General features: G+C 37.0%; 1 protein-coding gene across 1 annotated transcript in view; it reads right to left on the bottom strand.

The window, feature by feature from the left end:
- The window catches only part of Spt20 (transcription factor Spt20 homolog), a 121,045-nt gene that overhangs the window by 84,010 nt on the left and 12,061 nt on the right, over positions 1-24,974 (bottom strand). Inside the window, exons 2-3 of the mRNA XM_075378959.1 lie at positions 8,037-8,186; positions 755-943 (exon numbers count right to left, since the gene is read on the bottom strand). Of these exons, the coding sequence (XP_075235074.1) occupies positions 755-943; positions 8,037-8,072 (225 nt within the window). The 5' untranslated portion in view covers positions 8,073-8,186. The remainder of the gene's footprint in view (positions 1-754; positions 944-8,036; positions 8,187-24,974) is intronic.

The raw sequence follows: 24,974 nt of genomic DNA, 5'->3' as shown, positions 1-24,974 counted from the left end.
ATCGTACCGTGAACAGCGAGTACTATTTACTAACACGTTTCAACAGAGAGTAAGACCCGCGATAAGGCGAAAACGTCAGAGCGCTCTCTCAAAAGGTGCGATTCTCTTGCATCACAATGCGCGCCCCACATCGCTCAGAGAGCGGGGAAAACGCTCGAGAATTCGGCTCGGGAGATATCGCCACATCCTCCTTATAGCTCAGACCTCCCCCCCCCCCCCATTTTCATTCGTTCGGCCCGCTCGAAGACTTTGTACGCGGCAAGAAGTTCGACGACAGCTACGCGGTCAAAAAAGCGGTACATAGATGGTTGAAACAACAAAGTAAAGACTTCTACGCTGCGGGAATCAGAAAGATCACAGAACGGTGGGTTAAGTGATTAAATATTGCCGGAAACGATGTTGAAAATTAGTGCTAAGTTTCATCGTCATCGAATAAATCGATTTTTCCTTTATATCAATTCGTCTCGTTAATTACCGAGCGTCTCTCGTATTAAAAAATGCTTAAAAACCAAAATTATAATGTGAAAAGGTTACCGAAAACAAAAGACCAGGAAAGAAAATATGGAAATGAAACGGTCAGAAGAATAAAAAAAGAACAAGCAGAGAGAACGAAGAGGTTCTGGAAAGAAAAAGTACCGACCGACTAACTTAATATTTTAAGATATAAACACCTATAAATAGATCATTATAGGTTACATTTTGCTACTGTGAAAATAAAACACAATATTAATTATATTTTTTTACTCCATATTACCTGTAGAGGCTGTGTTGAACTATCCGATGACTCTTTTTCATACAGTTCCCTTAATTTTTGATGTATCGAAAAGAATTCATTCGAAGGTCCTTTATCATTATTATTATTATTGTTGTTGTTGTTATTTTCCAATCTACCGTTATCGTTGGACTTAGCGGCTGCACCCTTGTTACCGATGTATACCAGATACTGTTATTTTTGTTTAAACAAAAAGCAAAAAAATTAAATTAATAATGAAATATAAAAAAATATATACTTGACATTTGCACACCGCAACAGCGAAGGCTGCCGAGAACTATTTAGCTAGGGCTATTTTGCTTTGTTGTTGACAGGCGACTGAACCCGTCTAAGATTTCATTAACGTTAGGTTCCTGGCAAAAATTAAACCCGGCCGATGCATTATAAAAAGATGTTTTTCTTAAGTCAACTGGAAATTATATAGTTTGTTTTTGTCAACGACAGAAATAGAAATTATTAACCTTTTAAACGGTAAAAACCAAAGAAAATGTAATAAATAACGTCTTCAAAACTCAAATCGCACTTGTGACCGCCTACATCGATTAGATCTCTATTCTCACCCTGGCATCGCTTATTTCTGCAGGAATTTTTTGAGTTAACATAAATTCAAAATGCGATCGAATACCGCGTTCGATCTGTATAGTTTTTGTTTATTCAATATGTATCATCGTTACGTTAATATATTTCATTATTTTAGAGAGTGTCAGTATATTGTTGTCTGGTGGATTTGCGGTTTGCTATGTGATCAATAAATGTTGATTCTGGATAGTTACGAAGAGATTTTAAGAGTTCACTGTATTTTTAAGTTAAGCTGAAACCCGTTTTAACGATGTAGAATATTATTCGAACCGAGAGGTTCGATTTACGTATTCCAGTGGCAGTGTACTTGTTTGCCGATCGTGTTTTATCGTTATATTTATTTTACTGAAAGGTCAGATATTTTATAAATCGGTAAATTATTTTCTCTGAATAACTGTTTACGTATGCAAATGTAAAATACGTTTTGTTTCTTTTATCTTAATTTTTATGTATATTTTACGGGAATGTCAATGCTGTTTTATCTGTTTACGTGCTAAGCGGTTTGTAATACGAGTTTTATGAGGTCTTAAAGCGATAAGGATTTTTTGAGTAGTATGAGGATTACTATTAAAATCGGACGCTTTTCGTGAATCGGGTAATTTGAAGTGGTGTGAACGAGACTGTCGTGTTTGATTTTCTGTATATTTTTGTAAGCCGCTTTTATCGATAGTAAGATTCATAAGACCGAGAAAATTTATGTTTTTATTATGTAATGTTTTGAAAGATTATGTTTTACTCGCCGTTATACCTAATATATTTTCATACGTTAAACTCTTGTAACCGGTACCCGATTACACGTAATCGTTTATTAATCGCTTTAGGTAGCAAAGCAGAAAACAAACAACGCTTAACAATTTCTGTTAATTTTTTCTTTTAATTCAGTAACGATTCCCATACGTGTTCAGAGTCGAATGACCTTTAAACACGCTTTAAATCTATCCCATCATCAAAACAAGATGAGACAAAGTTGAAATTACAAATCGACGCTAAAAAAAAATAAACTAAATGAAAAAAAAACTCCTTTTTTTACTTTTTAGCACGCATTTATAAAAATTTTCTCTCGCAAAAATTTCTTCAGATATGATTAATAACGGTTTTTTTTTTAAATCAGAATGTCGGCCGACAAGGAGTACCCGAAGAAAAAACATATTAAAATAATTTTTTTCTTAACGCAAATACAGTTACCTAAAGTTAGTATAAATACCTAGATTCTCTTAAATTAAATTTCTAATAAGCTTAAATTTTAAGAATTAAACATGAAATTCTAATTTCCAAAATAAAATCTTTTTCATAATTTTGACGATACAATTAAAATCAGATGAAATTTTTCTAAAAAATATTTTTAGATTAATTTTTTTTTAAAGGACGAAAAACGCTTTCGCTTTAATATCGCCCGGAACAAACGATTATAGAGAAAAAATTAAAAAACTAAAGTTAGATTAAAAAAAAAAAAACAACATAAAACTAAAGACTAAGAGCACAGATAAAATATCACTAATAACTTACAACTAACATCACTGTCAGAATCGTAACAATAAGATAATTTATTTAAAATAATATCAAAAAAAATACATAAAATTTAAATAAAGATAAATAAAATTTACCAAAGTCCGTGAGGGGGTACAAAGGGCACCCTTCACGGATAACAAAAATTAAAGTTCTAAATTTTAAACTACAATGAATAAAATAATAAAAAAATTTCTCTCGAGAATAAAAATAAAATACAAATATGTTGTACATTTACTAAGTTGTTATAGTAAATATTAGTAAAAAAAAATTAGATAATGACATCATAAAATCATTAGTAAATATTAATTTTAAAAAACAGCGCCTGATATAATCCCTTCTTATCATTGACCACGATTCGAGGGATTTTTCTGGGCAGTTTAAATTTGTGACGCAAGACCGCACAACCTAAACAATCCACAAGGATGTGGTGCACAGTCAAGCGGCAGTTTCATCTCATACATAACGGTGTGTTTTCTGTTGACATGAGATACCCGTAGGTCCTAATCACAATCGGCAGAAGACCACTACCTCTCGACCAACCTTTCTACACGAGGAGTTCTATGGCAACACAGTATTTTTGATGTGCTGGAGATTAATGTCCGCTCTAGCAGTCCAGTCACCTTGCCGCTTTCTCCGAAGAGCGAGTTTGACGTAATTTATAAAATCGTATATACCAACACTGACGGTGAAGAACGGTTGACTACGTGCGTCTTTAGCAACCGAATCTGGGTATTCATTTCCTGGAATTCCTATGCGGCTAGGGATCCAGTAGAATATCGATGACGATAGGATGTCTAGAATACATATCTTGTAAAACTTGGAATGCACTACACAAGTTGTTACAAATAAGGATATAACGGTAGTTTGGGTCGATAATATTCAAAGCTTTATTGATACCATATAGTTCAAAAGAAAATATATTTCTAATACCAGGTAGACCAAACATATAGAAATAAGTTCGCATTCAACGGTATCATTCTGATTCGATCCGTCTGTGTATACTACTGCGTCTGCGTTTATCTTGAAGAAAATACGGTTAAACGTTTGCTGATCGGCGATAGGTGATGCTGATTGTTTATTGTACACGGTAGGGTCAAAAATAAAATTTATAAGGTTGATTCTCCACGGAGGATATGAAACGGAATACTTTGGAAAAACAGAAGGCGTGTCAACATTTATAAGGTGCAGTAAACGTCGGGTACGAACACTTACAGGTGCAGTATAAAGTGAATGGTCCTCACACCTTCGTAAATTAGGATTCCCAAGGACCGAGTCAAAAGCCGGGAGATTTGGTTGTCCTTTAAGACGAGTAAAGTAAGATGCTAATTCTGGTCCCATCTATCCCAAAGTGATGGCTCACCGCAGTCAACAGGTATGCTTACGACAGAGCCTGATCTAAAGGCGCCTGTGGCAAGCCGAAAGAAAGCATGATATACAGCATCCAGCATTTTAAGCACGGTATGACGCGCTGAAGAGTAGGCGACACACCGTTATCTAAAAGGGAACGAACTAAAGAATAATAAAAACGCAACATACATGACCGATCTGCTCCCCGATCGGTGTTGCCAAGAATTCGCAGCATATAAGTTTAGAACATGTTTTTTTAGTTGTCTGATGTGTTTGGCCTACGTAAACGGCTATAAAAAATTAAACCTAAAAATTTGACATCAGGAAAAATAACAATTAGCTCTCCATTGAGAAAGACTTGCGGAATATAAGGGTCCCGCAGGCGAGAAAATACTACATATGTTGTTTTCAGGTGAAAAGGTGAAGCCGGTAACCTTAGACCAAGCTTCAGGGTGAGCTATAGTGTTCTGCCGTAGTCTTTCTATTGTGGCTATTGAACGGGACGTAATATATACAGCAAAATCATCAACAAATAAAGAACATGAAACAGGTGGCTGGACGCATTTAGTAATACTGTTCATGGCAATAAGTGGCACTTAATACACTTCCTTGGGGAACTTCATTTTCCAAGATGACGCTACCCGATATCTTCAAAACGAACACGGAAAGTTCGGTCATTTAAGAAAACCCTAATAAAAGCAAGCATATTGCCCCAGACTTCCCATTCTTTAAGTATGTTTAGAATACCACTCGCCAGGCCGTGTCGTACGCCTTCTTGATATAAAAGAAAACAGCGACGAGGCGCTGGCAGAGTAGGAAAGACTTTTGAATAGTTGCTTCCAGCGACACTAAACGGTCAATGGAAGATCGTCCTTGGCGGAAACCGCACTGTTCTGGAGTTAAACGGTCATGTAACTCTAAATACCATGTAACCCTGCGATTCACCATTCTCTCCATCACTTTGCATAAAACGCTTGACAAGGAGTTAGGACGGTAGCCTGAGGGGCGCATGCTGTCTTTACCAGGTTAAAGTACTGGTACGAAAATGGCTTCTGACCACACTGGTGGGAAGACGTGTTGAGAATAAACCATTATAAATACACAATAGGTGTTGTAGCACCGAATTAGGAAGGTGTGATATCATACCGAGACGAATGTTGTCAGGTCTAGGGAAGGTGTCACGTGAGTTTTTAAGTGCGTGTGAAAACTCGTTGAATGAAAATAGAGCGTTTAATTCATTGACAGAATCACCAACGTTTAACGGTAATACCGTTTTTCCACCTATATCTTGTACCTGTGAAATACGTTACTATATGATGAAGTGAGAGACACCAAGCGGAAATAATCTCCTAAGGTAGTTAGTTGCCACTGCAAAAGATGATGAAAGGAATTCCCCTACGTGAATGAGTCTGAGAATGTATTGTTTCGGTGATTCAAAAATTTCACGGATTTTTTTTCAAACAGCAGACACGGGAATAGTACGTGCCATAGTGTCCACGTATTTTCTCCATGCTTTCTCTTAGCGTCTAAGAATACACGACATACCGCTCTGGTCTTACGGTACAAATTTAGATGTTCATTTGTAGGCCTGCGGTTAAATTTGCGCAGTGCCTGCCGTCGTTTACGAATAGCGTTTTGGCAATCATCATTCCACCAAAGAACGCAAAAACGTCTAGAATTTCCCAATGTTTGTAGGATATATCTATTAGCGTTTTCAAGTATCTAAAACTAACACCATAGTGTTAGTTTTAGTAGCTGCAACTACCGACTTTTTATTCGTCTTTATTAGCTCAGAAATAATTTGAGCAAGTGAGGCAACCAGATCAGATAACATCTGAACAAGCTTTTTCAGCCCACTGCAGGATCCGTACTGCTGGTTACCTGAATTTGTTAGGGCTTTACTTGATGTAGCGGCGGCGAAAGAAACATCTGGTTTAACCAGGTTACGAGAGTTCTGTATCTTTTTATATTATCTTCGTGCAGCTGAGAAAGACAGGTACAGATTTTGTGAATTGCCTTCTCATCTTTAAAAGTTGAACAATCTCGGGAGCGAACTGTATGTGATCCACTACAGTTTGCACATTTTTTATTTTCTTGGCAGTTAGTGCCATTGTGGTTAGCACACTGAACAAATCTCATATGTCTCAGTTTGCACATATCTCAGTTTTCGGGCAAGATGTAGTAGTGTGGCCAAATGCTTTGAAATATCGCCGTGGGTTAGGAATAAAAGATCGTTCTCTAACTGACAGGATTATTTTTTTTGTCTTCAGTCATTTGACTGGTTTGATGCAGCTCTCAACGATTCCCTATAAAGTGCCAGTCGTTTCATTTCGGTATACGCTCTACATCCTACATTCCTAACAATTTGTTTTACATATTCCAAACGTTGACTGCCTGCACAATTTTTTCCTTCTACCTGTCCCTACAATATTAAAATGACTATTCCAGGATGACTTAATATGTGGCCTATAAGTCTGTCTCTTCTTTTAACTATATTTTTCCAAATGCTTCTTTCTTCATCGATTTGCCGCAACACCTCTTCATTTGTCACTTTATTCACCCATCTGATTTTTAACATTCTCCTATAGCACCACATTTCAAAAGCTTCTAATCTTTTCTTCTCAGGTACTCCGATCGTCCAAGTTTCACTTCCATATAAAGCTACGCTCCAAACATATACTTTCAAAAATCTTTTCCTGACGTTTAAATTAATTTTTGATGTAAACAAAGTATATTTCTGACTGAAGGCTGGTTTCGCCTGTGCTATTCGGAATTTTATGTCGCTCCTACTTCGTCCATCTTTAGTAATTCTACTTCCCAAATAACAAAATTCTTCTACCTCCATAATCTTTTCTCTTCCTATTTTTACTTTCAGTGGTCCGTCTATATTACTTCTACTACATTTCATTTCTTTCGTTTTGTTCTTATTTTCATGCGGTAGTTCTTTCGTAGCACTTCATCCATGCCGTTCATTGTTCTTTCTAAATCATTTTTACTCTCAGTTAAAATTACTATATCATCAGCGAATCGTAGCATCTTTATGTTTTCACCTTGTACTGTTACTCCGGATCTAAATTGTTCTTTAACATCATTAACTGCTAGTTCTACATAAAGATTAAAAAGTAACGGGGATAAGGAACATCCTTGTTGGACTCCCTTTTTTATTACGGCTTCTTTCTTATGTTCTTCAATTATTACTGTTCCTGTAAATGTTAGCAATTGTTCTTCTACCTCTGTATTTGAATCGTAATTTTTTTTAAATGCTGAACATTTTATTCCAGTCTACGTTATCGAATGCTTTTTCTAGGTCTATAAATGCCAAGTATGTTGGGTTTTTTCTTTAATCTTCCTTCTACTATTAATCTAAGCCTTAAAATTGCTTTACTTGTCCCTATACTTTTCCTGAAACTAAATTTATGTTCTCCTAACACTTCTTCCACTTTCCTTTCAATTCTTCTGTACAGAATTCTAGTTAATATTTTTGATGCATGGCTAGTTAAGATTGTTCTGTATTCTTCACATTTATCTGTTCCTACTTTCTTTGGTATCATGACTATAAGACTATTTTTTTTAAAGTCTGATGGATTGAAATTAAATAAATAATCTTTATTACTATGAACACTAAATAACGATGGAACCGTTAAAGATTGGAAACTATCCATCGTGTTAAGTAAATCAGGATTATATTAACCGATTTATCTTGAACAAAAGGACAGCGACACCGTTTGCAAAGAGTATGACGATAAGCGATCTATCACATAACATAATTATGTTTCATGTACTATGAAAATTTACGATAAATATAACTTGCGTAATTAATTCTACTTACATCAGCCTCCTCAATTGCAGCCCCAAGGCTTTGCATCGTAGCCACCCGATTTGCTGCGTTTCAACATTCAGATAAGTTGTAAACAGTAGGCCTTTGACATTGATACGATGTTATTTATTGACGTTGACTTTTTTTATAACTTTTGATATTCTGAAACAAAAAAATCACAAATTGGTAAACTCTTATTTTTTTTTTATAAAAAAGAACTCATAAACTTACATTATAATTCTCTTTTTCATTAAATAATTCGATTACTAAAACTAAAATCATGTTTTGGTGTAAAAAAAATCTGATTGCTTTAACGGGTTTTCTCATAAGACACAAAAACTACATTAATTTAAATATCGACTTAATGAGCATTTTATAAGTAAAAGAACTAGTGGTACAATGCATAAAAAAAAAAACAGATAAAAGGAACAGTTAGCGAGATGTTGAAGGACGTAAATGAGATTCTTTACTGTCTGTTACTATATGAATTCGATAATTAGTTTAAACTACAGAGTGATTTTTTAGTCCTGTTACCCAATTTTAAATGTAATTTAAGAAAGGGAAATTAGGTGGAATAAAAAAATGTATTTGTTACTTACAAAAGAGATTTAATAAAAAGCTATTACTTACATAATTGTTAAAGAATATGCTCAAAATGCCCACCCCTTGCGGTTATACACGGACGGACTCTTTTCAGCATATTAGCAGAAACCTTTTTAAGAGTCTCATTGGAAATATTAGTGATTAAGTCTGAAATATTGACTTCATAAGTTCATCAATAGTGTGAGGATTGTTTTTGAAGGCCTCCGACTTAATATAGCCCCACAAAAAGCAATCAGGAGATGTGAGGTCTGGGAATCTTGGAGGCCATAAGCCCTTGCTTATTATTCGATTATCAAAGAACTCGGTGACGCAGTGTTTTTAATAAGGTGAAGTTTATCGTTCACGATTGCATTTCTTTCACTTTGCCACTGATAATGAACCGTTCTCTTCAGGAAACAGACAATATCGTCTGAAGATCGGTGAAAGGAGACTGGAAACAAGCTTCCTTTGCCGCACCATCAAGGCGCTCGTCGCCTAAAATCCCAATACGGCTGGGGATCCAGCAAAAGCTCACCGTTGTATTACGGTGATTCATTTGTGAAATGGCACAGTGAATCTCACATGTAACAGGGTGTCTGGAGTACACATCATTAATCGTCTGTACGGCGCTCGTGGAATCTGAGGAAACAGGAACATGTCGAAATTTTGGGCTAATAATTTAATTTTTGGGTTTTAATTAAATTTTGTAAGGTTTTATTAATTGGCATACAGTTATGTCACGAAAATACTAGCGATGCCGGGAAGTTTGAAGAAACCGGATTCATTAATAGATGAAGATTTAAATTTAATTACAGAACAAAACAAAAGTAAACTAAAATCCGTTTTAATTTTTCTCTATTTCCAGCTAAACGTTTACGTTTCTGAGAGCTCTCATTTCTTTTTAATCTTGTATAATTTTACTCTTTTCTGGCCTGTCTTTCAACTTCTACCGATCCTTCTAGCACCGTTTTTAATCGGTCATTCTCCTCTGCTACGACCCAACCGGTTAGCCGTGTTATCCTGAATCGTTCTAATTAAGTTTCTATTCATTCTAATTAACTCTCATTATACTGTAATTTCATTTTTCTCTCTTGTCTGTCCGTTTAATCGTCTCCGATCTGCAACATCCCCGTATTTCAAATGCTTCCAGTTTTCTCTTTTTCTTGATATCCATGATTCACAATAGTACAGAAGTGCGGTCCAAACATAACTCTTCACTTGATGTCATCTTACCGTATATCACTGTTATTTCTATTTTTTGTTTTCACTTTTTTAATAATCTATTAACATTATACTTAAGTATTTGTACCGTTTTACTCCTTAAATTCTTTCTTCTTCTGTCCAGACATTGATCAGTTTACCGTTTATCGTTTCCTATCCTCATTAATTTACTCGTAGTTTTCAAAACTTTAATTTTTATTCCATATTCCGTCGTGATTTTTAAATCGTCAACCTGAACCTTAAATAATGATTTTCCCTTTCTCTTACACGCTGATTCCTTCATCTTCTTCTGAATCGTTTCTGGTCGGATCATCAACATTCGTATTAAACAAGGTCAATGACGACGCCCTCGCCTTACTTCTTTTCCTCGATCAAACCGCTTAGTCTTTTGCACATGTTATTTTCGTAACTATTTTCTGACTTAGGTACAGTCTGTCTAGTCTTCTACCCCGTTTAAAACAATCGAATACTTACTCCACACCAATAAAAAACGCAATTATCCCTTTAACTATTTTATAAACCCTCTCGCCTTAATAGCCCCCAATAGTATCTTTTAATCCACCCCCGTTCCAAATCCAAATTCTTCTTCTGTAATCATTTCCTCCATCTTTTAACTCATTCTTACATTCAGAATTCGCATAGCGAAAGACTAAATTAATCGTCTAATTATCTTGACCGTTATAGGACCGTACTCTTTGAAAATCGGAATCACGGTTTTTTTTTAAATCTTTCGGATACGTCGCGTTATTGTAGACCGTATTATAAAATTTTACCGTTTCAAATAATCCTTCATCTAGACAATTAAACGCTTCTTTCGGCAATTCAAAGGGCTTTTCCATTCTTCATATATTTTGAAATCTAAAAGAACCGAGTAAAAAAGCGTACGACAAATTCATACTAGAAACAGGTACGTAGAATAATCACAAGTTAAATTAAAGCATACGAAGTTAATCGATTTCATAACAGAAGGAAGTATACGAAGTAAAAACTGTACAGCGAAACCATGATTATAATACATAAATCGCATAAAAAATTAAAATGTTGGATTATATGAGTACACGTAAAAGTGAAGACTATTACAAAAAGAAACTCCTAAGGACTTAATAGAAGAGAAATTCTTCTGATCTGAGAGGACAAAACAGAAGAGCCAAAAAGAGAAGAAAAATTGTATTGCAAAAAAAAAAATAAAGGATAATAGAATTACACTGAAGGTGACCCAAAACTTTAATGAAAATGTTAATTAAAAATCATTCCAAACCGTTTACGTCCTGCATGTATAAAAGCCGCAAAAAAGTATCTAAATTCTGCAACGAACAAAACCAGAAATATGAACCTCACGTAGGGTATAAAAATGAAGAAAACACACCTAAGTTAGATAACGGTTACGTCCTGAACACATTGTAGTTTGCTAATAGTAGAAGTTCAAGAAAAATCTTACAGTAAAATTTTCTTCAAGACGTAAAACGAAAGAACATACTTTTATATAAAAGTCATCCGGTATTATTTAAACTAAAATAGAAAGAAATCGTAAGAGAAATTAGGTTTTAGACCGCACTAAAAAAATAACCGAGAATAAAACAAACTCGAGCCGAGCCGCGTATAATAAAAATATTTAAAACAAAATTTAGCACAGAACAAAAATTAATGAAACGGTCCATAAGCTTAAAAAAAAGAATAATAAGAAATATTAATATACAAAGGACAAACTTCCACTGAGAACCACGATATCAAATTACTGATTACAAAACCGAGAAGCAAATAGTTATACCGAAGTACTCTCAAAGCAAGAAAGAGCATCAGGAGAAACCAGGCCAAGATAAGGTTCCAAAAAGAAGCGGCAGCCCTACCCGTCATTAAGTCGATTAGTAGCCGGTACACCCTGAACAGAGTATTAAAGCTTCGCATGCTGTACGCTTTGAACGATGCAAGGCTGAAAACGATCAAAAAGTACTAATTCTTACATGTATGTTTCGAGGTTAATAAAACGTGATTAAAATATCTTCATCGGATCTGTTTTTATAAAAAGGAAATCCGTAGATAAGAAATTTCCCGTAAATCTGAGCGTAAAATGTCAAAACGTTTGAATGAGAACGGAAGGTTGGAATAATTCAACTTATTAACACGGTATCAGATAATAATATTAGAATAGACATAATAACGAGTAAGCACATTGAATATTACATAAATAAGCTTTTTATATAAAACTTATCGACAGAATTACTTCTGTCGGATAGATTCAAATTCCAAGTAAACCGCAATATCGAGACGTTAGACGCCTATTAAGTAGATAACAGGAATATAATACAGAGAGATCCGAAAGTCGCGCACATCAAAGTAATAAAAAAATTAACACGTTAAGTAATAATATTTAAAAATTTATTTATTTTTAGAACATACGCTCGGAATGGCGGCCCCGTTCAGTAATACACGTACGAGCTCTTTTTGCAATGTTTAAAGCCGCTTTGTAAAGCACGTGTATACTGATGTTGTTAAACTCCGTTATGTTAATATAGGCCCTTGCCTTTAAGATAACTCCACCGGAAGAAATCTGGGGACGTCAGATCGGGCGAAAGTGGGAGCCACAATCCTTTACAGATGTTACGCTCGCCAGGAAACGTGCAAGAAATGCACGGTTTCATTAGGTGTGTGACACGTGGCACCCTCCTGATAGAACTGACAATCACGTTCATCATCAAGAAGGCAATAAACTGCATAATTATGTCTCGATACGCACCACTATTCACCGTAGTTTCAAAGAAAATGGGGCCCGCTATTTGACAACGTGATAAGGCACACCACACTCCCAGTTTCTGAGAGTTAAGAGGTTTTCATGTGACACGTGTGGATTTTCAGTCGACCAAATGCTAGTGTTTTGACCGTTCACGTAGCCACAAAGCCGAAATCACGCCTCGTCGGTGAAGAAAACACGGTGCGATTCCACGGCTGTCAACAAATGACCGAAACCGAAATGAACAGCACACTACGCGATTTTTTATCATCCGGCTCCTTCGATACCTGCGAACATGATAACCTGCACGAAAGCGTAACCGTTTCATCGCTCTCTTAACACTTCCACATGAAATTTGAGAGTGCGCTGATAAGTCTGTTCAAACTTTTTAAAGGCGAACGCCGCATCAGATTCTTAACTTCGGCCGGTTTACCATCAGTAAAAACGGCCGGTCTTCCGGTTGTCTTCTTGTCTGCAACCGATCCACATTCTCTAAAACGAACGATTAATCTCGTTACGGTCGATTTGTAAGGCGCTGCCACATCCGGATTACCTTGATATTCGTCTATAAAACGTGCATAAGAACGACTGGAAAAATAATATTCAACAATGAAAACTCGTTGCTGCTCGGAAAACGACCTGTTTACCGACCGATAAACAAAGCAATGCTGCAAGCGACGTGCGATTAATACATATCACAAAGGCGTCTACGTTTGTTGTTGTTAATACCCATTGTGAATCTTGCGGTAGCAATGTAGTATACACTTTGTAATGGGAACTGAATAACAATAAAAATGGATTCGTTCAGAAAAATTAAGTACAGACTTTCACAACTCTGTATAACACGTAAACAAGTCTAGGGTTGCGAACGATCATAACAGGAAAATGCACCGAGAGATATAGTACTCTATAACGAAATATTATATAAAAAGGAACATTTAAAAATTACGTACAACAATTACGGGCATTATAAAAACGAACGGATCGGTTTAAAAGAAAGGAAATAGAGACAAAAAACAAAGCAAACTGTAGTAAATACAGAGTTACGTAAAACATATTACGCCTTAACCTATCTCAACTCTCTGTATCGCACCACTGACCTCAGCGGCGAAGCAATAAATAAAATACATGGACAATCTAAATCGACAAAGCGATCAAATAAGATGTCGTTTTAGAAAAATTAAACCGAAAGGTTACAACAACGAATGCGAATCGCATTTCGTTAACAGAAAATAAATTACACGCTTTTAGGCGGTAAGAACGTTGAAAAAGTCTCTTATTTATAGGGAAAAAGCAGCCGATGATTACCTCATAGAAGCTATCTTGCATACATTAACGGTAAAATTTAAGCGACCTTTAAATAATTTACATAAGAATGCGGTACCGATCGGCAACATACTGTGAGAACCGTTATATATGTGAAATAGGATCGTGCCCGCGATACACGACGAAATGAAAATTATATGAAACCCAGAGATTCGCTTAACGTTTCAATAAAAAAAAAAAATTTACCTTTACAATAAAAATATATAATACTCGCCAAATTAAAGAAAAAACATACCGATAAGTCCAATAACTTACGCGCCGTCGCTTTCACATCTCGTTGAATCCAAAATAGTCGACTAATATGTGAACTAACAGTAATAATACGCGACTAAACAGTACCAGGAGTACCAATAGTCGACTAAAATCTAAAATCGAATGCATAGTAGGTTAAGATAAAACACCAAAGACCGATTAACGTAAAGAAAAAGCACGAAAACGAAGGTGAAAATCTAAACCTTAAATTAATATCGAAAGGCGAGTCGTAAAAACAAAGCTACCTGCACGTAGGCGTACGAACGCATACGTGCAGGTAGCTTTGAGTATCGGATAAAGAAAAACAAAATCCCAATATAAAAACAGCGAGTGAGAAAAGGATGCACCGTATTTCCTTTTCTTTCGACTTTTATATATATATATAATTTTTTTAATTGAAATACAAGTAACAATTCTCAAAGAATTCGCCGATAATATTTATTAAATGAAGCAAAAGAAATACCGAATAATATGAATTCACAGATAGAAAAGAAATTTAATAGGAATATGCATAAATAAGAGAAAAATATAATTTTGCGGTTCGTCAAAAAATGAATAACAATGTAATAAAATAAAAAATCAAGGATATGATATAGGTTAACAGATTTATACAGAATATACCTTTAACGAAGACGTTAAGAGCCAGACGAAAAATTAAAAAAAAAGTTTCCCGGCTAAACTAATTTCCCGGCTAAATATAGTGTTAAAAAAATGACGCAACATTATGGAAGAATGTTGTTCCCTAATTTTGTTGCCGGTTTAACCGAGAAAAATGGGTTGCACAATTGCTGCAGGAAATATTCATCGTCTGCCTATACATTAGATGTGCCACTTACGCCCAGACCCATAATCCCTTCACAGAAAAGTACGGTGAGGATGCACCAAGCAAGTCCTCCAACAAGCGGCTGTACGACAAGTTCCAAAGAGACAGGGAATGCGGCAGATGCAGCCAAAAACGGTCGAAAGCGCTAAAAATAGAAAAGTTTATCGACGTGAAGCTGTATATTCTGCCAGTCCCAACACGTCTGTGCGACGCCTATCTAGTCCATCTGGTCTATCCGCCGGTATGCCCACACGGCAACGCGCAAGTGTTTAACTATTCATCCGTACGGAATTCGTATCGCTCTCACGTTATTAGCAGCAGACACTGGACGTGTAGCTTTCTGTCGGCGGTTCATGCCTGACGGGGAAGAACTCGATTATCGGTTTCGGTCTGACGATACACGGTTCCACCTCGCATGGAGTACAGGAAGTAGGTGGAACTGATGGCTGAGCAATTCGGCCGGGCCATCGAGACTGGCTGCGATAAGAGTCCTACGGCGGCCACGGCCAATGGACTGACCCTTGGGTAGTGGCCAGTCCGCTGATCAAAGAGAGCCTGGAGCCGACATGGCCTCTGCTTTCGAGGGGGCGTCTGTTTGTCTCAGGCGGCGGCCCGGGAAAAAGTTGTGGTCCTCTGACCTGAGCGTGCTGCGTGCAAGAGTCAGATCCGCGGATAGAAAGTACCAACGTCGCCCCGTGACGGGGATAATCGTGGATAACGTACGCGGTGAAAGCCTATATATCATCAAGGAAGCCAAACCCAAGTTTTGGAAAGACTCTATGCGCGACTTGCAGCGCAACCCCTGCAGCTCGCAAAGTCAGGTTACCGGCTAAAGCCATTGCACATGCTGTCCAGTGTTCGGTGCGGGTTTGGTGGTGGGGACCACACGTTAACATCTGTGGCGACATACCAGGCGTTCCTGGATACTCTGTTTTCAGATGCTGCGGAGGGTGAAGCAAAAGTCGGCGTTAGGGCGAGAGTTATGTCTATCCCTGGCGTACGGGATGTGGATCCCGTAGATACAGACAGACTGGTTTCTCGAAAGGCACCGGGTATTGACAAACTTGACCCGGACATTTTTTACCATCTTTTGCCTGTCATAATAGAGCCGCTTGGCAGACTGTTCTCGGGGTGCCTTGGCTGGGGTTGCTTTCCGACTTGTTGGAAGGTGGCTTTGGTGAGGGTGCTCTTAAATCAGGAAAGGATCCGAGTGAGGTCGGCAGTTATCGGCCCATCGGTCATCAAGTTGCTTGAAAGGCTGGTTGTGGAACGGCTCTGAGAAAACATCGATATGAACTGTTTTCTAAGTGGAGGCCAATATTGCTTCACAAAAGGGGTTGGCATCGAGGATTGCATCTTCTTATTTGCTCTTTCCGAGGTGGAAAGCGCCAACTGTAAATATGTTTTGGAAATTTTTATAGGCATAGAGGCAGCATTTCCTTCCTTGTGTTGGAGTTCTGTCCTCTATGAGTTGGAACGCCGCGATGTTCCCGTAGCCCTTCAGGCTGTAGTGTGAGACTATTTATCTAATCGTACGGCTTTGTTTAGAGATGCGCACCTGATTGTGGAAAAGTTTATCACCGGTAGAAGCCCGCAGGTTTCCGTACTCGGTCCCCTGCTGTGGAACCTGGTATTTGACGAATTTCTGGGATTAGGGTTCACGGCCTAGGCTTTCGCCGATGACTGTCTCCTTTTAGTTCATGGTAATTCACAACCACAGCTACAAGACCGGGCGCCAGACGGCCTTGTCAACCGCAGAGGGCTAGATGGATATGCAAAATTTAATATTTCTGTGCCCGACGAAGTGTATGCTTCTCAAGGATGCAGACAAATTATCATACAGTCGTAACCCCCATATTAAATATAAAGGCTGTGTAATCAGCCGAGTTAGAGTTCGTAAGTACCTAGGTGTTTTGTTTGATGAAAAGTTGCTGTTTAGCAACCACATTAGGCAAGTAGGCAACCACATTAGGCGGACGCCGTCTCTGTCATGCATAAGGTTAGGAGGATTGCTCGGAAGTATTACGGGCTGTCGGGCCGTCATTTGTACATGGTGTAACCGTGGTGTCTTCGATAGTATGACCTCTTATGCTGCGTCTGTTTGGGCGCATAGGTTGGACAGAAATCGAGGACTTATTCAAAATGTAAGGAATGCCCAGCGCACAGCCTTAATTGTATGCATTGGTGTTTTTAAAACAACCTCCTACGAGGCTACGAAAGCTCTCCTAATCGATTTAGTGGTGAAAGTTGGGGCGGCCATGTGGAAGTTGCGAAGAGATAGGGAGGCCGAGGCATTTGGGATGCGGTTTCGAGCCGGGCCAGTATTGGAGCGGAACGGTGATCGCAATGTACCGGTTCTAAATTTCGAACAGTTGCCCATCTCCCGCCTGCAGAGGAGGCTTTATAGCCTCGCGATGGATGCATGGCAGCAAGAATGGCACGTTACAACTAAAGGTAGGTGCTTGTACAGATTTATACAGGATTTGGGGGGGTATGGTACACCTCTAGTTCGTTTTTAAGGGCAACGGGAGCCCGAGTGCTCTCCAACCACGTGAATTTAAGCCAATATTTGTTTCGGTTCCGCCTGGCAGCTGATGAGCTGTGCATCTGCGGGGAGGTCCAGTCGAACGAACACAAGATGTTTGACTGCTCAGCTCTTGAAGGGGGGCCAGAACTCAGAGGCCAAAGAGAAAATTGGCCACTCATAAGCGGCGAGTCAGTGTGGCGACAGCTGCACTGTCCTTGATGCCGTTGCTTTGTTCAACCGGCATTAGTAGTTCATCTAAGGTAAAAACTCCTACCTCGCTCCTGTGGGATGCTACCCGAGTATTATGGCTGACCACCAGCCAACTAAGGCTCCAAGCGCTTTAAAATGGTGGACAGGTACTTGTTATACATTTAGCGACCTAGGCGTGGCAGCGACTTGTTGTCTTGACGATATAAATTTATCTATTGAAGTCATATACATTTTTAGTAGTTGATGAGGTGCGCCTGCCCATTTTAGTTATATGTGACAAGCTAGCGGGTGGGACACGTAAGCTGGTGGTGTATGGCACCGCGCTTAACCCGCTCATGCTGTTAGGAAAGCTCTAGGAGCTATTAGGACACTGGTCGCTAAACTCTTTCGAAGCTCAGTAACCGTTTATGGCACATACATTCGGTCTTATGCTTTAGGGCGACCGAATGGGGTGGTAGCGGGAGAAATGCCAAGCAAACCAATGTTGCAAACCAGAGGAAAGAAACGTTGCATTCCTACAAAAACCAGTAGTTTTCTCGATCCGGTCGCATATACACGAATAAATTGTGCTTTGATTAGTCAAAATTTTGAAAGATATAATGAAATCACGAAATGATTAAAATCTGTTATTCGGTAATCGCAGATCCCATTCCTAATTTTACACCTTTTATATATCGCTAGATCAAGCTACTCGATCGTTAAATTTTATGCCAAACAGTGAAATATTTCTGATTTGGAAGTCAAGAGTTCCAGCGTTCAAATCCTAGTAAAGACAGTTAGTTTTACACGGAATTGAATACTAGATCGTGGATACCGGTGTTCTTTGGTGGTTGGGTTTCAATTAACCACACATCTCAGGAATGGTCGAACTGAGAATGTACAAGACTACACTTCATTTACACTCATACATATCATCCTCATTCATCCTCTGAAGAATTATCTAAACGGTTGTTATCGGAGGCTAAAAAGGAAGAAGAAAGAAGACAGTGAAATATTTAAGCGGTAATCGACCAAAATATTTATTTACATTAAATTTATTTTTGTCCAGGGCTACATCAGAAAATAACGACAGAATTATTCGTGATGGGAGGATTTATGTTGGAGTAGAAGTAGAAGAAAATCTACTTACTTGCAGTAAAAATCGTACAAAAAGAATGGATTTTTGATAGTAAACGGAGGGAAACTAATGTTTCTCGTACAGATTCCTGATAATAAGCGTATAAATAAGCGCATAAACTGAAGGGGGGTTGAGATAACAGACAAGTATCCAATAAAGGTATCTTGACCTACTCCTTAAACATTCTGAGCCATTAATCTCGTAAATAGAACAACTATCGATAACTAATAATAAAGAATAATTACCAAAAATATTAGTTTAATAAAAACCACATTTTTATAATCTAAATATTAAAACTGTCCGTCTGGACAGTTTGTTAAAACTGTTAAATGAAACCTTTTTTTTTTTTTCGTTTAACCTCCGAGTCCACAGTTAAGCATTACTTCAGAGGATGAGATGAATGATTTGTAGCGTGTGTGAAAATGCCATGCCTGACCGGGATTCGAACCCGGTCAGGGTTCCTGTTAAATGAAATGAAAACTGACACCTGTTAAATGTAGAGTACAGGCAAATGTGTGAAGAAAGAAAACATTCTGTATCGACAAGAAAAGATAAAGTAAGGTTGAAAAAAGAGATAAAAGCCGTAGATTTAGAAGCGAATTAATTTAAATATTAATGTCGGTATAAAATATTAATATTATTACTAATATTAATATCAGAATTTCTTTCAATGTGAAACAACCAGACCAGGTTATTACGGCTCGAAAAACATAGGGATGAGAATAGCCATACGTATATACTCGGGGTTTTAGAAGTTCAATGTAGAATCCAAAATCATTAAGCGTAAAGATTCGTATACAGATTTTAACTTGTACATCTTTTTCTTTCTTTTTCCTGTTTAGCCTCTGGTAACTACCGTTTAGATAATACTTCAGTGGATGAATGAGGATGATGAATATGAGTGTGAATGAAGTGTAGTCTTGTACATTCTCAGTTCGACCATACCTGAGATGTGTGGTTAATTGAAACCCAACCACCAAAGAACACCGGTATCCACGATCTAGTATTCAAATCCGTGTAAAAATAGCTGGCTTTACTAGGACTTCAACGCTGGAACTCTCGACTTCCAAATCAGCTGATTTGGGAAGACGCGTTCACCACTAGACCAACCCGGTGGCTATTTTGTACATCTACAAGTATATTCTTAAACCGGGCGGGGACACAGGTAAAATGTAAGTTGCAAAATGAAATTTCTATGGAATATAACACAAAAATCAAATTATCGATATCACATAAATAAAAAAGAAATAAAAGATTCTAGAATTTAATTTAAGTCTAATAATTTTACGTACATGAAACACTTTTCACCAAAATACGTGTTACATTAAAAAATATAAATAAATAAATACATAAAAATTTATAAAATGTAATTTAAATACATTTGCAAACTAAATGAGCAAAAAAATTTTATCCAACAACACCGACGTATTTAACCGAGCCGTGTTAAAAAAATATGAAATATGAACGACTGTTCTCCCTCGGCCTCCCTACTCGCCAGAGCTGGCTTGTAGCGATTTTTCTTATTTGCGAAATTAAAATTTGTCATCGATAAAATTAAAATGTCATCGATAAAACGGACGCCGTTTTATCGATGACATTAAAGCGAATTCGTCACGGACCTTAAAGGCCGTTTCAATTGGAACTATCCAGGGCTGCTTTGCAAGGTGGAAACACCGCGGAGAAAATCGTGTGAATAGGGTAGGGAAGTACTTTGAAGGGTACGAGGACCGAAAATCTGTAAAATTAAAAAAAATAAAGAACAGATCTCGTATGTGGGACACGACTTATGAAGCTAAGTAAAAATTCAAATGTTACAATTTTAATAGATACAAACTTCAATAACATAATAAACACTTCTTTTTACTTCCTAGTACGAAGTAAAGGAAGTATTGTGATCGCGAAAAATTTCGGTTTTCAGATTTCAACGGGAATATCCATTTTGACTAGTTTCAGCGTACGTACGATATATCACAAGCGGTACTTATTTTCATCGGTTCCAGAGTTATAGCCAAATAAAATTTTAATTAATGAAATATTTGGATCTTACAAGGGTAAAGCACATCGGTTCGAATCAGACTTCATCTCCATTGTTTTTTTTTTAATTTAAATATTTTGATTTATTAACCTCTGATTGTAAAAAAGAAATTGAGATTTTAATGAAATTTGTTTTGTAATTTTCATTTTTAAAAATGTGTATATGTAATTTAATAGGCGTACAAAGGAAGTCATGTGGTGTCCACATGAGATTTTTTATTTTTCAAAACATTAATAATAAGATAGTAGTATATATCATAACATTAAAAAAACACAATAAATCACAGCTCAGTTATATACACACACACATAACCACATAAAATAAAAATTAGTAAATTAATTCTAAAAATAATAAAATAAAAAGACGGCAACAAGCAAAAAGTTTACAAAACTAAAAACAAAAATAATTAAGACACAAAATATAATAAATTTACAAAATTAATAACGAAACATTTATATTTATCGTCTTATCCAAAGATAAAAAATAATATAAGACAATAAATAGTAATGAAAATAATAAACAAGGAATCGGTCCATAAGTCCATAAAATTTAAATTTCATATATGTCCGATTCCTATATTATTACAATGATTATTTGTAAGCAAGAAATTTTAATGTTTATTCTATAAGCGCAAAATAATCACACTTCCGTTAAAAAAGTTAATTATAGCGTTAAAAAAAAAAATAATTAATTTAGCGTAAATTAAACAAACAATTAAACAATACACAACTTGCATACATGAAAATATATTAACACAAAAACCAAAACTTTAAGAAACAAAAATTAAATCGCAAACATGCAATCGTGCAATTATTTTTACCTTACCACTCGCTGCACACGTAGACGGATGGAAATGAATTCATCGAAAGAACCGAATACTACAATATGAAATAAAAAGGTACCCAGAACTATCTTTTAAACAGATTATTACTTCTGTAGGAAGGCTGATATTCAATTCGACGGTTTTTATAAAGATAAAAGAAAAGTATTTAACTTTAAGACGCATTTTTTCTTTTTTTTAAATAAATTTTTTAAGCAATATCGATCGCTACGATTATTACAATCCCCGTACAGTAAAACTGCACCTAAATTAATTTAACTTCAGTAATTTACAGGAATCGGTTTATTTGAAACACGGTTTGGGCCGTCGGGATTTTACCTTACTTTACGGTCTTTCCTATCAAAGCCGGTTTAACGGAACGATCGGCCGGGTAGGAATACGTTTTACCGTCTTACACAAGATCGACCAGGTTATTATCCGTTAACTTTACGCGAATTTAATATAATTTTTTATTGATTTATCCACTATTAAGACTAATAAGTGAACGCTACATTACAATCGCTTCTGTTTATTATAATGACGATGAGAAATGAATTATAGAGTGTACAAAAAGTGTGAAGCCTGACCGGGATTCAAATCCGGAACTTTCAACGAAAAAGGTAAATATACTAACATTGCCTGCGGAAGTGGCCGTTTAAAATATATAATTATTTATTCGTGTAATAGTAACGACAGATCGATGCCAGACAGTTACTGTGACGAACGATATGAATTTTGTAGCGTGTGAAATGTTCAACTCCTGACCGGGACTCGACCCGGAAACTCCGGGTGAAAGGCAGAAACACTAAGACTCCATCCTGCAGATCGACGGAGCGATAAAATCGATAAACATTCGGTTCGATTTGGGTAATTTTTTTAATGTAATTTCTTTTATTTAATACCGATTCTCTAAGACTTTACGAACCCTGGCGATTTAAGCGATTTATCTGAACCGTCTGAAGTAAAAACGGTACTAGTCACATTAAATTTTTCCCGAGTAAGATTTTCATACCGGGTGATTTAAAACTTCACAAGTTTAAAAGCGTATAAAGATTTATCGAGATAACTTACAAATTCGGTCATCACGTAGAAAAACACATCGAGTTTGTCACCTACATTCACTTCGATCGATACGGCTTCCGTTTGTAACGCGACGTACAACCCGCCTGAAGTCGATTTCATTCCAGAATGTAGCCGTCAAGTTGGGCGTTACCTCTGCGGCCGCGGCGTCAATTCGAAGTCTTATCTCAACAACATCGGCAGGCAAAGACGGTACATAAACCCGATTTTTTTTTAATGAAACCCCGCAAGAAAAAATTTAGCGGACTCAAATCGGGGGAGCGAGGCGGCCGTGCGATTGGACCTTCACCACCGATCCGGGAATCAAAAAAAATCTCGGAATTGTAGGCGGTAACGAAATTGTGAATTGTCTTGATAATAACGAGGTCCGTCTTGGGCATCATCGTCTGAGGAATTACAAAATTTTGAAGTGCGACCAGATAAACGATACCGGATACCGTTTATGGTCGCCTCCTGGAAGAAAGCGTTTACGTACGGTCTCCTGGTCGTAAAATCTTTGATCGCTTAGGGCACAAAAAACACTGACAATAGGGCTATCACGAATGCGCTGCAAAATTTTACGAGGGGTTTCGCTACCCCGTATTCGGCAGATACGGGCGTTTACCTTGACGCTGATGTGAAACGTCGACTAGTCAATAAAAATTACATCGTCGTGTACAACTCTATCCATCGTTTACACACAAATCTGCAGCCGAGCGACTTTGACGTCATCTTCAAAGGGTTAAACCACGGTTAGTTTGTGCAATCGTTTACGTAATACGCGACAAACGGTCGTTTGCGGCACGCCAATTCCGCGTGACACTCGTCGAGTTAGTTTCCTCGGACTACGTGCAAAGTTTTCTCCCAGTTGTTCCGCAGCATTTTTGGGGATGCGCGGGCGTCCTGGTGATTTTGTACGTTTAATAAAATGACCTGTCTTCACGAAGTTTGGTGCTAAGAGTAGATCGTACGCCTACTAGGAGACTCCCTACCCTATTCCCTACGAAAATTACGTTGAACTGCAATCCCTAACTGACAATCGTGAAACCAAAACGAATACCGAGCACATTCCCCATCGGTAAATGCATTCATTCTTAACAAATTTTTATACGCTTTTAAAACTGCGAAATCCTTTTTGAATCACCCAGTACAAGAGTAAATGAAGGTCGACCTTGAACGGTTACGGTTAAATATCAGCCGGATGAATATATAAGAGTACATTTGGCTCGTGAAGACGGTAACAGAAAACCGTTTTAAAATTTAATGTCTCAATTAAACCTGTTACGGTATGTTTATTATTCTTCAAATCTGCTATGTCATTTTCTGTTACAATTCAGGTCACCCGCAAACATATGTTTGCAGGATACATCGTACTGATATGCGTTATAATTACCAGCCGATCGGCAAAACGGAGTTTTAGCGATTCCGCTTAGACAGTTCTAAGTGAAAATATAAGCGTGGCTTGGTATTTTTCACGCACTACAAAATCCATCTGTCAATATACGAAAAGGAGGATAACTGCAATTCGGGGTCAGTACATACAATTATTTTACTTCTTTTTTTTTTTTAAGTAAATTTTAAGTCATTTTTAACAAAGAATTCAATACATTTCTGTGCCTGTAATAAAAACAAACTTTATAATATCTTTAATGTACGTATAAATAAATAAAATTTATACAATATAACATTTTATTTTTCTTCAGAAACAAACACGGTCATCGGTCAAATATCACAGAATTTAATAAAAAGTTCTGTTGTATTTTGTTTTTTTAATATGATATTTGTATTTAGAAATAAAACGATCTCTCATTAGAAGTATAAAAGATAAATTTAGCATACGACAGGATCAAAACGAGTATAATATGTACAACAGATATTAAAACTGTAAAAAGGTATGATGGGAATTGTAATCGGTAATTGTAACCTGTTTTTTTTTTTTGTTTGTTTAACCTCCGGGTCCGCAGTCAAGCAATTCTTTCCGCAGAGGATGAGATGAGTGATTGTGAATAATGCCATGCCTGGCCGGGATTCGAATCCAGGACCTCCGGGTGAAAGGCCAAGACGCTACCACTCGCGACACGGAGGCCGGCAGTACTTATAACCTAAATCTATCTAAAGTATATTTTCAGAAAAAAGAAAAAACTCGATTCACAATTGTTTACATCTTTTAATTACACGTATAACACAAGTTATCACTTTTTTTTCTATTACCAACACACGTAATATCAGTTTCTATTAAAAAAAATATCT

This window comes from Lycorma delicatula, chromosome 11 (genome assembly GCF_047948215.1).
Source record: "Lycorma delicatula isolate Av1 chromosome 11, ASM4794821v1, whole genome shotgun sequence".
In the NCBI taxonomy this organism is placed as follows: Eukaryota; Metazoa; Arthropoda; class Insecta; order Hemiptera; family Fulgoridae; genus Lycorma; species Lycorma delicatula.
This window is presented reverse-complemented; position numbering and strand designations above follow the sequence as displayed.